We start from the raw sequence: 16,697 nt of genomic DNA, 5'->3' as shown, positions 1-16,697 counted from the left end.
CACATTGTGCTACAAAACAGATTATAAGATTCTGTGGACAAACACTTGCCATTATGCGAATGGAACAAGTTCCTCAGCCTAAGGTAAAAGCCTAAGAAACTCTATCATCCATTTGTATCATGGCAGATGTGTGTCGCAGAATCTTATAATCTACTTTGTACAAAAGTACACACTTTTCTCAATGGAGAAATTTGAACTTGTTCTACTTGTATTTTCAGCCACTCACCAGAAATTAAACTTCATTAAATAGTGGCATTTTCAATGCAAAAAATATTGTAAATTAAACATTTCACAGATTTAAAGAGAAATTTGTAATATCAAACTACATTATGTAGAAGTCTGACCATATTATTAAGATTGTTTCTGATTCTTTCTTTTAATAGCTTACTTTAAACATTTATAATAATTAAATTCTTTTTAATTAAAAAAATCATAATATCCAGAATATAAACTGAATTTTACAAAAACAAATACAAATATGTCAATATGTAACATTTCAAACACTGTTATTTTCTAGGAATTATCATATCCACAGACTTCGTAATTATTAGCCAGTGAACGACTTTATTTTACCCAAGAAACAGAACAGAAGCAAAGGATAAATCATAGCTAATTTGTAAGTATAACTATGCCTATATTGCCACAGAGTCCATATAAAACAACTGCAGCTAAATTAATTAATGACAGACATATGGTACTTTAGAATATGTATGAGAAAGGGAATTACGTTATCCATGTTAACATTACCAGAAAATATCAGGAACATCATGCAAAAACACAATGTGAAAACAATTAAGAAAATAATATTGAAATTAGTTGTTAGATTAGGTAAAGCTGTTGATTGGGTAGTAATTATAAAATCCTTAAACATGGTGATTCCTAGAAAATTACAGTGTTTGAACCAGTTACATATTGAGGTTAAAAAAACCAAATATAAGCAAAAAATAAATCGTAAATAAATACAAATAGTTTCTATATCTATATTAGACAAACCTTTAGTCCTCTAACAAAATGTTCTTTGATCTTGGTATAACTTTGTCGTCTTTCTGGCTGAAGTCGCTGATGTTTCAGAGTGGGACAGGAAGAACCAAAGTACCAAGGAGCAGTTGCTATATATTGTGGAATATGAGGATTGATGTCTCTGAAATAATAAAATTCCCATTATGAAACTTTGTTTTAGAATTTTAAATTCAAAAAAAAAAAAAAAAAACTTTTGTAGTTATTAAAAATTAATACTACAGTAGAATCCTGATTATCAAAGTTAATGTGGATCAAAGTCAGCTTGAATAATCAAACATTCTGATAATACAGAATGTTTGGTTTTAAGTGATTGATTTCATAACAATATTTTTGTTTGTTTTAATATCATAATTAATATAAATTTAAAAAGTAAAATCTTTTTAAAACATCTAGAGTGCTTTTTCAAATAGTATGCATTGTCCAGCCAACATTTGTAAAGCAAACTGTATTGTATTGCATTCCTTTCTCTGTTTTTAGAGACTCTTTTCCAATTCACTTGAATTAAACAAACCTCGATCAATTTGAACTGTAAAAAATATAATTGACATATATTAGCCCTTTCTAGTCTGATTTTCTAAATCTAGATCACAAGACTGTGCATTTGCACCTCATCAAAAAATGCTTAATTTTTATAACATTGTAATGGATCATTCAAAAGGTATATTTAACAAGAAATATGTTTTCTTTGAATATTTTTACACTGTTTAAAATTTATTCAGAAGAAATTTTTGAAAACAAATTATTTTAACAAGAGCTACATATCCTTTGCTGTTTTCTACTCCAATGTCATGAATCATCTTTGGACATCACTGTTTTGTCTGACAGACATTTAAAACAATAAGCCCATTCATCTGTGTTGAAAACAGCCTATTGTTCTGTACAGTCTCTGGCAAAACCATTTTGCATAGCCCTCCTCTCACACTTTGGCGTTTTCATCAAAGATTTTACTGAAAACTATTCTGTACATCTTCTCATGTGTGTGTTGAATCTTGTACGACCCAACTGTTGTGCAAACTGTTTGGCTTTTTCTCTAAGAAGATTTCCATCAACAAGAACATTCTTGTCTCTACACTATACAAATCAGTTCGGCATGCACATTTGCACATTTTGATATCTAGCTGCTCACATTTATGCATTCTTTTCTATTCGATTCTCTCCATGTTTTTCAGCTAGGTACAGCAAGTATTTAATGGAATGCCAGTCTTTCACAATTTCAGTTTTTTTTTTGCTTTCTCTGCAATCTTTCTTTTTGATGGATACATTTTCTGCTATTGCCAAATTTTAGTTTTCTCTTGTGTGCCATTTCTACCTACTTCAAAATGAAAACAGTCAACATACTGATTATAACTGTTCACTATCAGCAATAAAAATGTCAACATGCAATTCAAATTTTACAACAAAATTTATACAACATAAATGTTTAGTTCCAAATAAGAAGCTACACATAGACAAATTCAAATCTGATTGGTCAACAATTCAGTCATCAAATCATAGGTGTATTTGTTACATTGTCAAATTTTCAAAATTTAAAAANGTAGAATCCTGATTATCAAAGTTAATGTGGATCAAAGTCAGTTTGAATAATCAAACATTCTGATAATACAGAATGTTTGGTTTTAAGTGATTGATTTCATAACAATATTTTTGTTTGTTTTAATATCATAATTAATATAAATTTAAAAAGTAAAATCTTTTTAAAACATCTAGAGTGCTTTTTCAAATAGTATGCATTGTCCAGCCAACATTTGTAAAGCAAACTGTATTGTATTGCATTCCTTTCTCTGTTTTTAGAGACTCTTTTCCAATTCACTTGAATTAAACAAACCTCGATCAATTTGAACTGTAAAAAATATAATTGACATATATTAGCCCTTTCTAGTCTGATTTTCTAAATCTAGATCACAAGACTGTGCATTTGCACCTCATTAAAAAATGCTTAATTTTTATAACAATGTAATGGATCATTCAAAAGGTATATTTAACAAGAAATATGTTTTCTCTGAATAGTTTTACACTGTTTAAAATTTATTCAGAAGAAATTTTTGAAAACAAATTATTTTAACAAGAGCTACATATCCTTTGCTGTTTTCTACTCCAATGTCATGAATCATCTTTGGACATCAGTTTTGTCTGATCTCAAAACTACTTTGACTTGTATGAGTAGAATGCAGAAGTCCATGATGCAGAATGCATTAAGTCTATGGAAGTTAAGTTGGGACAAAACTAAAATTCGAGTTAGGGAAGGTCAAGTTATCAAGAGTGACTGTATTATCTTTTATTACAATTTCAGAAAGAAAAATAATATATATGAATTATATAAACAAATGGATATTCAAGAAGATATTTATCAAAAGCAATACTCTTATGGAATTAGTGGTAATATATATTAAAAATATTTCACAATTCAGTATATAAATATCTGTAAAATTCATTTTTTCTTAGTTGGAATTTCATTTTTAAAAGCCAGTTACTTTTCTTATTCTTGATTGTTTATTATTTCCTATGATACTTTTATTGACACAGTTAATGTTATCATCTAAATAGATGTTACTACACAATATTTAATTTTTATTGAATATTGTAATTTTAAATTTTGTAATCAAAGTACTAATTTAAAAAAATAATAGTAATAATAATCACAACATGGTAATTTTCATATTAATTAATTAAAATTTAAGACAAAGCTCATTAAAACAGTTACGTTTCTATTCACTCTCATGTTCTAGAACACATCCCATGACAATTAATTAATTTAAAGCAAAAGATTGGGTCATCATGAAATGTATTCCAGAATATGAAAGTAAATATAAAAAGGTATCTGTTTCAATGGATTTCATCTTCAATTTTGATCAAAAAAAATATTAAAATAATGTCCTTGAAGTTAATTTTGGATTAATGAAAAATAAGTTACATAGATCACCTTTGACAATCAGACAATAGCATAAAATGTTTTTTGAAGTAGTTCATTCTTTAAACTAAGAAAAATTTAATTCACAATGAATTAATTATTAATTCATTGTGACAAACTTTTTGAAATTGAATCCTAATAGCAAACTTTTTGAAATTGAATCCTAATACAGTAGCAACACATATATGAGTTTGATAGTGAATGAATGAATTTAGTAATAGATTTATTCATTTAATATCAAGACCAGAGCATCTGTTATGATGTACAGTACATTTTTAAAACTTTCTGTCCTAAATACACCAAAAAGGCCTTTTTTTTCCAAGCACACTGCAAGTTTGACCCACAATGGACAATGCCAACATATCTGGGATAGACCATTACCAAAAAAGTACCTGGGCTCTTCTGTTATTGTCAAAATCTTTTATTTATTAATGTAAAATGATCTGCTATATTATTGGACTACAATAAGGCTAATTCTGTAATCAATTATAAAGTAATTTGTCTAGAGGTAGGTGGTTAGGACACTATCTTGTAATAATTTTAATATTTACAATAAATTAATTTTTAATTTAGAATTTAATAGCTCTGGAAGCAATGGTCAGTCAGAGGTCTGGGTAGCATAACTGAAACACATCTGTACGCAAATCCACAACTCTTGTACAGATGGGTCAATTCTTTTCTTCCAGAAATTCTAAATTAAAAATTAATTTATCATAATTATTAAAATTATCATGAAATCATGAAATGACAGCTTAACTGCATATATCCAAATTGCTTTATAACTCATTATTAAATCAGTCTTATTGTAGCCTGATAACACAACAGATCATTTGGCATTACTTAAAAATTGAGTCAGTGGATTGATTGTTTATATAGTCTATCTATTATTTATACATATAGTAGAATCCTGTTTAATTAGCTACTTTTTGTGACAAAAAGTTCAAGAAAATTGTGAATTTTTTTTAAAAATGTTAAAACTTTAATAGATATAACATAAATACAGTAAGACCCTGCTGATATGTTCCTAGACGACAAAGCGTTAAACAAAACACCGTTAGATGAGGTCATTTTAACAGAAAGGGAAAGGGGAACACTCCTCCAAAAATAAACAAATTTTACTATAATTTTAAGTTACTTTTATATCAATTTTCATAATAATATATGTTAAATAACACACAAACATGTGCACACAGAATGTAAAGTTCATTTTTTGTNCAAATTTTATCATAATTTTAAGTTATTTTTATATTAATTTTCATAATAATATATGTTAAATAACGCACAAACATGTGCACACAGAATGTAAAGTTCATTTTTTGTGACTTTTCAGAAATTCTTGTTCTTTTGCAATAAAGTCTGAAGTTTCAATTGTCGCTTTTTTCTTTCCTTAAGCATATGTCTGTAGCGAAAGATCGCATCCAAAACGTATTGTTTTACTTTTGCACTTCTTTCAAAATCGTTCGCTACAATTTGATCAACAATGTCGGTTATCATTACCAAACTTTTTTACTAAGGAAATCTGTAGAGAAATTTTTTGGTTTCTTCGTTTTCAGAATCTCTATTTTCCAATTCTACATGAATTCCTTGTTCTGCTAGTTCTTGAAGGTCGTCATTGGTAAGACTCTCACCGGAAACCTGCGGTAACTCCTCAATATCCTGCTCGTCTACATGTCCTAGTCACGCTGTATCAATTAGGTCGACAATTTGGTCAACGTAACGATACAGTGATAGACTCTTCTCAATGAGAATTCTTGGATACCTTCAGCCATAACTTCTTCCACACTTCGTTTGTGCATTTATCGGTTAATTCTTGCCAAGCTAAGTTGCTATTTCCTATGGATTCCATGATGTTATATTTTTTCCAAAATTGCACCAAACAAATACAGATTTAAAGAAAGTATATCTTTTCGTCACCTTTTGCTGATTGGTTTGTGTTTGCAAATAATCCTATTATAAACGAATCAAAACACTTACTAAAACACCTTTTCTTGCAGCCGAAGTTTATAAGAGAAACTCTAACATTTTCGGTCTTGTTAAAAGACCTTTCTCAAGAAAAATAAATCAAATAAAACAACAAATTGTAAATCGAATGCTTAGTACAACTAACACATTTTTCGAATATTTTCAAACTAGCTTATAATCCGTTGCAAATGACGTCATTGTGAAGTTAGCAACGGAAATATAAAAAATTAATTTAACGGAAATTAATGTATGTAGGGGCAACAGGAAGATATATCAAAGACAGGTTAGCAGAACATCAAGCAAATATAAGAAAAAAACAACCTTGCACTGCACTAGCCACCTACATACTAGCAGACCAGCAAGACGTCAAAGTTGAATGGGACCAAGCAAGACTAATGCAGATAGTCCGCGACAGGAAACACCGGCATTACGCGGTAGCCTGGCAGATTTGTAAGGCAAAGCATAAAGGCCTTGCAGTCAACTTTCGGGAATCGACAAAAATATCGGCAGCATGGTCCTCTAGCTTAATATAAACTTAATAATTGAGGGAAGTAGTTACTATGTATCTTAGGCTACGTATTTTTGAATGATGTAGGGAGATGGTAACTATATGTATTTATATTTAGATATTTATGTAATCTTTTTTATATTTCGTTGCTAAGTTCACAATGACGTCGTTTGCAACGGATTATAAGCTAGTTAGAAAATATTAGAAAAACATGTTAGTTGTACTAAGTGTTCGATTTACAATTTGTTGTTTTATGTGATTTATTTTTCTTGAGAAAGGTCTTTTAACAAGACCGAAAACGTTAGAAAGTTTCTCTTATAAACTTCGGCTGCAAGAAAAGGTGTTTTAGTAAGTGTTTTGATATTACAGTATGCAGTCTCAAACGATTTATAAACGAATCAACGAAATACCGCGATAATTTAAATCGGTATAAATTTTGAGCTTTTTTAAGGCTTCGAGCAGACCACCTTATATTGAATCAGCGTTAAGCGGGGTCTTACTGTAATTGTAGAAATGAAATCATTCCTTTAAGTGTTTTACTCATTTAATGATCATTCATTGTGAATGATATAACTACCTTTTTTAACCTTTGATCATTAAATAACTCACCAATTCAATCAATCAATCCTTTTATAACTCTTAGAAAAAAATATAAATTTCTCCAAACATACCTTCCTTCTTCATCGACAGCAGCTGGAGCAGTACCTGCTTTCCTCGCTTCCTCTAATTCTTTAGCTTTTCTCCAGTCCTCTCTACTTCTTTTCTTTGGTTCCTCCATGTCTCTGTTTTTGATTATCTCCGAAATTGGTCTATTATTTGGATTCATATTGCTGTTAAAATTCAAAATCTGTATTAGAATTAAGTTAAATAGTTCTTTGAATTGTGTTTGCCTAATGAATTATAATTATAATAATAAAAAGGTACATTTTATTAGCTTTACATTCTGCTTTTATATCCATTAGTGATGTTATGGTAATTTATATGTTTTATGATGTAAATACAGTAATGTTGTGTTTTAAGTTTCTTTTTAGAAAGATTCACATTAACAAACATTTCAAAATGAATAGCAAAAAGTCAAAAATTAAACAAAAGTATAAATGCAATATCTTAGCAGCACAAAATTGCTATTGTTAATAAATTTTAATTTTACAATGTTTTGGTGAAAAAAAACTAGTAACTATTTTTCTGACTTGCAAACATTCCTTTTTTTTACATTTTATACAGACAATACATATCCAGAAAGACAAAAATAAAGATTCAAGCTTGTTCTCTCTCTCTCTCCCCCCAAACAAAAAATGGAATTGATTCAAGTCATCAAATTAGGCGAGCATCATGTGTAAAGCATTAAAACAAAGAAATTCAAAGTGGATAAGACAAATATACTTTATATTTGAGTGTTCGTACACTCCACTCGACTATAAAGACCCCACCAATTTTGTGTTAGCTCTAATTATAGCTAAAATGCACTTAAACAAATGGAATGCGAGAGTTTTGAAGTGACATTTCACTTTAACTTCACAATATTTACAGTTTGCAAGAGATCATAAAAAATAAAATACTTTCCTTACTGGAACTACACAATAAATAAAAATCAACACCTTTAAACATCCAGCAAATCGTTTTTTAATATTTTAAAAACGCTTTCGAACGCTTTAAGCGTTCATCATCAGTTAACATTTGTGAATCGAACGAAGAAATTCGAAAATTACGTAAAACGAAATTCAAAAAGCGGTTACATAAATATATGTAAATACGTTAACATTTACCAAGTTTAAATAATCTTAAGAATTATAAAAGTTAAAACTAAATAAAGAAATAAAATAAATTATATGCATCCAATAAAAATTATCTTATATAATCTTCCCGCTTACATAAATTACGTCACTCATCGTAGAAGGATTTCCATGCCGACGATAATCCGTCAGCATCCCTATGATTAATACAGCTTGTGTGCATTTGCGCCTTGTGAATTTCTAGTTTTTCCAGATGTTTCACAGCCTGCCTGGATTTTGTGGCTTTAATGATCGACGCCCGATCCCAAAAGACTTCGATATTCTGCTGCTTGGCAAAGGCCGCAAGCACNAAAGGATTGCTGAACATAAGCAATCAGTCAATAAAAACATAGACTCTACGGTGCTTGCGGCCTTTGCCAAGCAGCAGAATATCGAAGTCTTTTGGGATCGGGCGTCGATCATTAAAGCCACAAAATCCAGGCAGGCTGTGAAACATCTGGAAAAACTAGAAATTCACAAGGCGCAAATGCACACAAGCTGTATTAATCATAGGGATGCTGACGGATTATCGTCGGCATGGAAATCCTTCTACGATGAGTGACGTAATTTATGTAAGCGGGAAGATTATATAAGATAATTTTTATTGGATGCATATAATTTATTTTATTTCTTTATTTAGTTTTAACTTTTATAATTCTTACGATTATTTAAACTTGGTAAATGTTAACGTATTTACATATATTTATGTAACCGCTTTTTGAATTTCGTTTTACGTAATTTTCGAATTTCATCGTTCGATTCACAAATGTTAACTGATGATGAACGCTTAAAGCGTTTTTAAAATATTAAAAAACGATTTGCTGGATGTTTAAAGGTGTTGATTTTTATTTATTGTGTAGTTCCAGTAATAAAAGTATTTTATTTATTCAGTAATGGCTTCGCTGGCCAAAATATATAGGAAAGTTGTCCTAAAGTTATGCAGAGCGAAAACGAAATTCGAATTTCTTAGCCAATGTCGGTTGAATGGGGTTTTCCCTATGTCAATTCATCGCATCAGACTTCCTGTGGATTGTCGCAGTTTGTTGCCGAAGTTGAAGAATTTATGCCTCAATAAGGCCATCAGATGTACAAGACGCCTATATTATAGATTGCTGCACCATCTCATAAATTTGGAAAATGAACTTTATAAGGAGAATCAAGATCTTTTGAAGGAAGTTAATATCAGGGTGATTGCTTTATCTTACTCCTTAGAGAATAGGCTGAAACGCAAGTATATTAAGAAGCTAAAATGGCTATTCAAGCGCCAGAATATTAAACCGAGGGTAGGAAAAACGATGTTTTTAACCGCTTGGGACAACATTTCTCCCCCTCAATGCTTGTTGAATGCTTTGGAGTACGGTTCTTGCTTTGCTCCTACACTGATAGTACACCCGGAGGACATCATTCCGAATGTTGAATTGCTTGTAAAGAACATGAGTTTAACTATGCAGGATTACTGTAGATGGAAAGCGAGATTCCAAGCCGAAAATGAGAAACGAAACAACAAAAACGCGTTACGTTTCCAAACATGTATAAAAGAAACCAGAGACTGGCTCAGAAGGAATGATGTTGTACTCATAAAAGCGGATAAAACAAAGGGTATGGTGCTCATTAAGAGGGATTCATATAGAAGGAAATTGCATGAATACATTATTAGTACAGAATCACTTATTGCACCGAATAATTTTTTAGAAGCTTTACAACAAAGGGTGAGAAGATTTACGCTAACCCCTTTGGCCTGTCTTCTGGATATGGAGAGGGCTGTTGTGCAGACCCCGAGAACCCCAAGAATTTTCGCGTTCGGAAAGACACATAAGCCAGGAACACAGCTGCGCCCTGTTGTGGAGAAGTGTAATGCTCCTACGTTCAAGTTGGAGAAACAACTGGTTAAGTTTATACGGAAAAATATGCAAGACTCGCCTTTTTCGGTAAAAAATGCGGTGGAGTTGCTAAGAAAGTTGGAGGATGTCATGCTTATGGATAAAGAATGGATGACGGTTTTAGATTACAAAGCTCTGTACCCGTCAATTAAATTACCTCCCTGCTTTTGCGCCCTGAGAGACTTTTTGTTAGCAAAAATTAGCAATTCTATGAAATACCACATGGAGATCTTGGAATTGGCGGATTTAGTATGCCACACATCTTTCTTTCAATTTGAAGATAAAACTTACTTACAGACACGGGGCGTACCGATGGGTAGCCCCATGTCAGCTATACTCTGCGAATTAGTGTTGCGTAATCTCGAAAATGATATACTCCCCTCATTCCAGGAAGACATATTGGCTTACGCAAGATATGTGGACGATATCTTTATTTTATGGAAAGATAATCACAGAGTTAATCAGTTTTTAGATCGGATCAACGACAACCCGTATGGGTTAACTCTGGAGCTGGAACAAGAAAATGGAAGCATTGTTAATTTTTTAGATTTAACTATATCTTGCAAAGATGGTGAAATCGGAACAGATATATACCGGAAACCTACTTATCTTCCTATCGTCATTCCTAGGAACTCCGCAGACCCTGAGCATATAAAAATGGCCGTTTTTCGTTCGTGGATAAGGAGGGCACACACGCATTGCACCAGCGTCTGCGACACTTACAAAGAATTAGAGTATATAAAAAACATGGCGATGCAGCAAGGATACCGTAGAGAAAGAATAGATGCCCTCATCGCGAATTGTCGGAAGCGACTCCCCTCTCAGGGAGGGAATCAACGCAAAGAGAGAATCGTACTCAATTACATACCGTTCCTTAAAGGAATGGTTAAGAAAGTTACCAGGGATAAGGATGTACGGATAGTTTACAAACGTAATCCCACCGTATACAGGCTCTTAAGGAACGATAAAGGCAATTACGAACGCAGCGCAATGGCAGGGGTGTACTCTATACCATTAAAAGACCGTAGATTTAACACCAATCTAGTGTACATAGGGGCAACCTTAAGAAACTTAAAGAAAAGGATTGCTGAACATAAGCAATCAGTCAATAAAAACATAGACTCTACGGTGCTTGCGGCCTTTGCCAAGCAGCAGAATATCGAAGTCTTTTGGGATCGGGCGTCGATCATTAAAGCCACAAAATCCAGGCAGGCTGTGAAACATCTGGAAAAACTAGAAATTCACAAGGCGCAAATGCACACAAGCTGTATTAATCATAGGGATGCTGACGGATTATCGTCGGCATGGAAATCCTTCTACGATGAGTGACGTAATTTATGTAAGCGGGAAGATTATATAAGATAATTTTTATTGGATGCATATAATTTATTTTATTTCTTTATTTAGTTTTAACTTTTATAATTCTTACGATTATTTAAACTTGGTAAATGTTAACGTATTTACATATATTTATGTAACCGCTTTTTGAATTTCGTTTTACGTAATTTTCGAATTTCTTCGTTCGATTCACAAATGTTAACTGATGATGAACGCTTAAAGCGTTCGAAAGCGTTTTTAAAATATTAAAAAACGATTTGCTGGATGTTTAAAGGTGTTGATTTTTATTGATCATAAAAAAATAACAAAAGTCAATTTTAAGACATGTCCAAAAGTATAAGGACAGAACAAAACATGATTTTTCTCAGCCGGATACAATATTTGCAACCAGAAAGGACAGCAAGCGACGGTATGATTTTTCTTGTCCAGCCAAGAAAAATCATACCATCGCTTGCCGTCCTTATACATTGGAGATAGTCACACGACTAACTAAAACAGTTTACTGCATGCAAAATATCCCACAATAAACGGTTCTCAGAAATTAAAGTTTGGACCCACCGGCATCCAAGCGAATAAAACCACCAAATGCCGGCAGCTGACGACAAGTTCGTACCTCACCAACGGGCAGGCCGAGCAAAGTTTTTCAGGTTTTCTTCATGTCAATAACACCCAAATAGGGACCAGTTTCCCATAAAAGACTTCCCGGAATGCGCCAAGATGCATGGACGAATGCATTCCCCCTCGGCAGATCACCGACGCATCACAATGGCACGCGCTAAATATAAAACCAGAGTAACATTCAAAAACTTCACGTAGCAGGAAATTCAATTCGTACCATTTCCAAAGAAATCAACAGATCAAAAGAAGTCAAAAACATACTTAAAAGGATACGAAAGGAGCAATCAAGAAAGACAAAGAAGTTAAACGGTATGACTTTTTAACGGATATCTATATGGGCGATCGACGACAAGACTTCCGCCCTCCGACTTCCCGCCCGAAAGTCGACACTGAGTCAGTTCAAAACTGGACTGGTATCAAAGTTTCGAGGAATGGTTTAGCCCATTTGGTAAAATTGCACTTAGGTAGCCCCTAAGGTGCGAAAGTCAGTTTTTAACACACATCAGTCTACCACCTAGTCTACATGCGAAGCACAGACGTTTGCCCAAGCGGGTGCGAGCTCCCACACCCCCTAAAACTACATAACATCGAGTACGCCACGAACGGCCAAGAGGACCACTCGAAGCCGGCGCAGTCTAAGTAATCGAATGCCACAGTACCGGAAGTATCGGGACTACCTAGATTCACTTGTACCGCCCATTCTTCATAAGTGGAGTCTACCGTATATAAGCTTATACCTATTATTATATCCCTATACATTTATGTTTTCATACACTCCCGGTCACACATCAATATACATATAACAATTTGTCAAATACAGTAGAGCCTCAAAAACTCGGCACTCCGGATAACTCGGCCACACCCTGGCAGGGCAAAAAAAATTCTTAGTTAATTAATTTTCATGATAAAGACAGCTTTATGCCTCAAAGTATTTTTCTGAGGTCTGTCTTATCAGGTAAATTACTGTACAGTGCATTCATTAATTTTCATTTTCATGTAGTCAGGGGTGCATAACCTGCGGCCCGCGGGCCACATACGGCCCCTTATCAATGTTTATGCAGCCCGCCGGACGGTACAGGCCAAATCCCTTCTTTCGAAGTTTCTAAGTGTAGAACTTTTCCCTTTCACAAAGTCATTAGCACCCAACTCTTTTATAACTTTCCCTGAAGTGAGAAATGGGGAGTTGTTCTATAAATAAGTCTATTTCTAGCTAACACTTTCTGGTTTAGATATCGAATATTTTAAATCTAATACATAGTATTATAACGATTTTTTGAAGAATCAAATAAAATAATGTTAGAACGTCATTTCCGATGTTATCAGGAAGTTTCTATTTTGGCGGGAATCTTCAATTTTATGCTTCGGAAAACTTGCTTATTCGTCTAAATAGCATCAAATAATAAAAATAAATGAAAATAGCGCTGAAAAACTATGAAAATAACGATTTTTTATGATTTGTTTACATTCTAGATTCTGATTGGGATTGTCGAATTTAAATCAATCTCTTCTGAAAAGATGCTTATTCGTCAACCTAATGTCATTCAAACTAGAAAAACTAACCAGAGTTCAAAAAGGAATGTACAAAAAGCTATAACAACCAATAATTTACAACAATCTCTCTCCATAGACAAATAGAAAAAAATTTTTTTGCATCAAATTTATTATTATTAAGTTGGACCAAGAAAATTAATACTGTAGTTTGAATAGAGTCATTACTACTAAAAGGAAGCCGTTTGCACTAAAATATTTTGGATTTAATAATTATTACAAACCGCGTCAAGCCATAAACTTGTCAACAAAAAAGGTTGTAAAATGATTCCGTGTAGCTAGAAAGCTGCGGTTTCTTTTGTTTGAAAGAAAACAGATATATTTAGGTTATTTAAGTAGTAAATTAATTGGAACTTTTTATTTACTTTTATTTTTTTACATTCTTTTTTTCGTAAATTTNTCTTCGTTCGATTCACAAATGTTAACTGATGATGATCGCTTAAAGCGTTCGAAAGCGTTTTTAAATATTAAAAAACGATTTGCTGGATGTTTAAAGGTGTTGATTTTTATTTATTGTGTGGTTCCAGTAAGGAAAGTATTTTATTCTTCAAAGATATAAAGTAAGAACGATTTCCATTTTATTGTGATAAGCAATTGTTCATACAGGAGGAGCATAAAGTAGTACAGATGAAATCGTCGAGTGAAATAATTTTGTATAAATATGAGCAGAATTAATTTTAGCTTTTGAAAGAATAGGCCACATAGGATCAAGTGCCTTTTTAGCCTTACGAATACTATAATTTTTAGCCTGTAAAAACTGTCCAGAAGATGAAAATAAGATAGATCATATCTAGCAAGTCACACTATCAAACCATTAACATAAGTTAAAAAGCAGTGGGCTCAGAATGTCACCCTACAAAACTCTAATGTCAATTCCAAATGAATCAGTCATTTCATCTAATATTTTTACTCTTGCAGTAGATTTGGAGTATATGTCAATTATAAGGCCAAGAAACTGTTTATTCATGCCCATTCTTTCTAATAGAGACCATAAAACTTTATGATTAACAGTGTCAAAAGCAGATCTAAAGTCTATAAAATCAGCAAAAAATTTTCATCTCTTCTTTTGTAATTTCAATTGCACCAATGCATTTAATACAAATATTTGATCCTGGCAAGATCAGCCAGGTCAGAAACCTGCTTGCTCCTGACACAAAATATCATTTTTAATAACCCATTCTTCTAATCTATTATTTAGTAAAGACATAAATAGTTTTCCAATTACAGAAATCAAAGATATAGGCCGATAATTTTTGGGGTCATACACATCACCTTTTTTATATATTTGAATAACCAAAGATTCAATCCATTTTTCCGAAAAAGTAGAATTTCTTTTAATAGAGTTAAAAACTTCCAATGTTGTAAGAAGAAAATTTTCTGAAAAACACTTTAAATATTCCATTATAATAAAATCAATTCCAGGTGAGGTACCAAATTTAAAATGGTTAATAGTTCCTTTTAGCTCCTCCAGTGTAAAATCTGTAAAATATTCTGTTTCTATTGGAAACACTTTATACACATCCATCAACAAATTGTTCATTATTAATCAGTAAAGAATGTTATTTAGAGAATTTAGTAGCATAATAATTGAACCATCTTTCCAAAAAAACTCTTGAATTACCCAATACACTTTTACATTTAGAACTATTAATTATTCGCCAAATTATTTTAGTCATTGCATGTCACCAATCTGCAATTTAATTTTTGCAGTTTTATTTTTGGAACTTAAATGTTCCAAAAATAAAACTGTTTTTTCTTTTTGGCATAATAATTTGTATTCTTTTAAATAATTTTTATACGAAAAATAACATTCATCCATATTTAATTTTTTCACTTTCTTAAACAATTTCCATAGGTTTTTTATTCTCATGGAGTAACACATACTATCATACCATGCATTTTTTGTTGCCTTTTAGAAGTGACAAATTTAATGTAATAAATTAAATCTAGATAGACATCTTAGCTATACATTCCACCAGATCGTTGATATGAGGTTTCCTCCATATTCATCTAATAAAACTTTATCCAATTTAACAACAAATGAAGATTTACATTCATCCTTCCATATCGCACATTTACCAGTATATTGTCTAGTAGGAACTCCTGATATTATCATTGAAAGAAAAACAGGTGAGTGATCAGAGCCTATCTCTGAAAAAACACGTAGATCATTTACAATACGAGAATATATTTCTTGTGACACTATGAAGAAATCAATTACACTGCTTCCTTTAGTTGCATGGTAATATAATCACCTTCTTTATCTCCTGGCAATAATCCATTTAAACACACAAAACTGTTATTTTCACAAAGATGATAGAGAAGTTTCTCTCTATTATTAACAGTAGAATCCTTCAAAACTCCATGATGATCACCAGTAAAAAACGACAAATAATCAGGGTGTCCCATTCTATAATTAAAATCCATGCATAAAATCAAGTTAGTTCCATGAAGCAAGAAGTTTTCTGTAAGTAACAAAGTATTCCTGAAATCAACATCATAGTTATTATCAGGCAGAATATAGGACACTATTAACCGAATATTGGTTAACTATCAGTATATAGTTGTAAAATCAATACAAATCTTGTCTGAAATATCAGTTTAACCTTAGATACTGTATTTAATCTAAGCCCAACAATTAAGCCTCCACTGGGTCTTCCAGGTCCCTCATGGCTATGAGATATCTGATGATAAATTTTATAATCATCAGAGGACATTAATTCAACTACTGAAGATGTATGCCAAATTTCCATCATACAGAATATATCCATTTTGTATATCAGATTCCAGAAATTAGGGAAACAGTATATATTAAGTAAACCTGCAATATTGTAGAAGAGAAGTTTCATATTATCATCTTTATCCAATACAGTCATCGTATTGGTCATTCTTGTCAATTATGTTATTATGCTATTTATCATTGTAAATTATATTCCTAAAAAAGACTATTCTCCATCTGTCTGAAAAATTTCATCTTTATAATTACAGGCAAATATTGTATTATCTATAATTAATCTGTTATAATGCAGTTTGACATTCTTAGCTCCTTTTAAATGCATTTCTTTTTCATGCAGTCTTAGTTTGTCTCTGAAAACTCTGGTATTCATCAAATAGTCATCATTAATGAATATATTTAGGCCTTT

General features: G+C 32.0%; 1 protein-coding gene and 1 pseudogene across 1 annotated transcript; one reads left to right on the top strand and one right to left on the bottom strand.

Annotated features, from left to right (window-relative positions):
• LOC111635063 overlaps positions 1-7,233 on the bottom strand; it is a 29,598-nt pseudogene extending 22,365 nt beyond the window's left edge.
• Positions 7,234-9,063: 1,830 nt separating this feature from the next.
• Positions 9,064-11,379, top strand: LOC111635062. Its single transcript, XM_023379913.1, has one exon. It carries the CDS (start codon positions 9,064-9,066, stop codon positions 11,377-11,379), a length of 2,316 nt encoding a protein of 771 aa, XP_023235681.1.
• Positions 11,380-16,697: the final 5,318 nt, after the last annotated feature.

This window comes from Centruroides sculpturatus, unplaced genomic scaffold (assembly GCF_000671375.1).
Source record: "Centruroides sculpturatus isolate CEXI.00-Female unplaced genomic scaffold, Cexi_2.0 scaffold720, whole genome shotgun sequence".
Classification (NCBI taxonomy): Eukaryota; Metazoa; Arthropoda; class Arachnida; order Scorpiones; family Buthidae; genus Centruroides; species Centruroides sculpturatus.
This window is presented reverse-complemented; position numbering and strand designations above follow the sequence as displayed.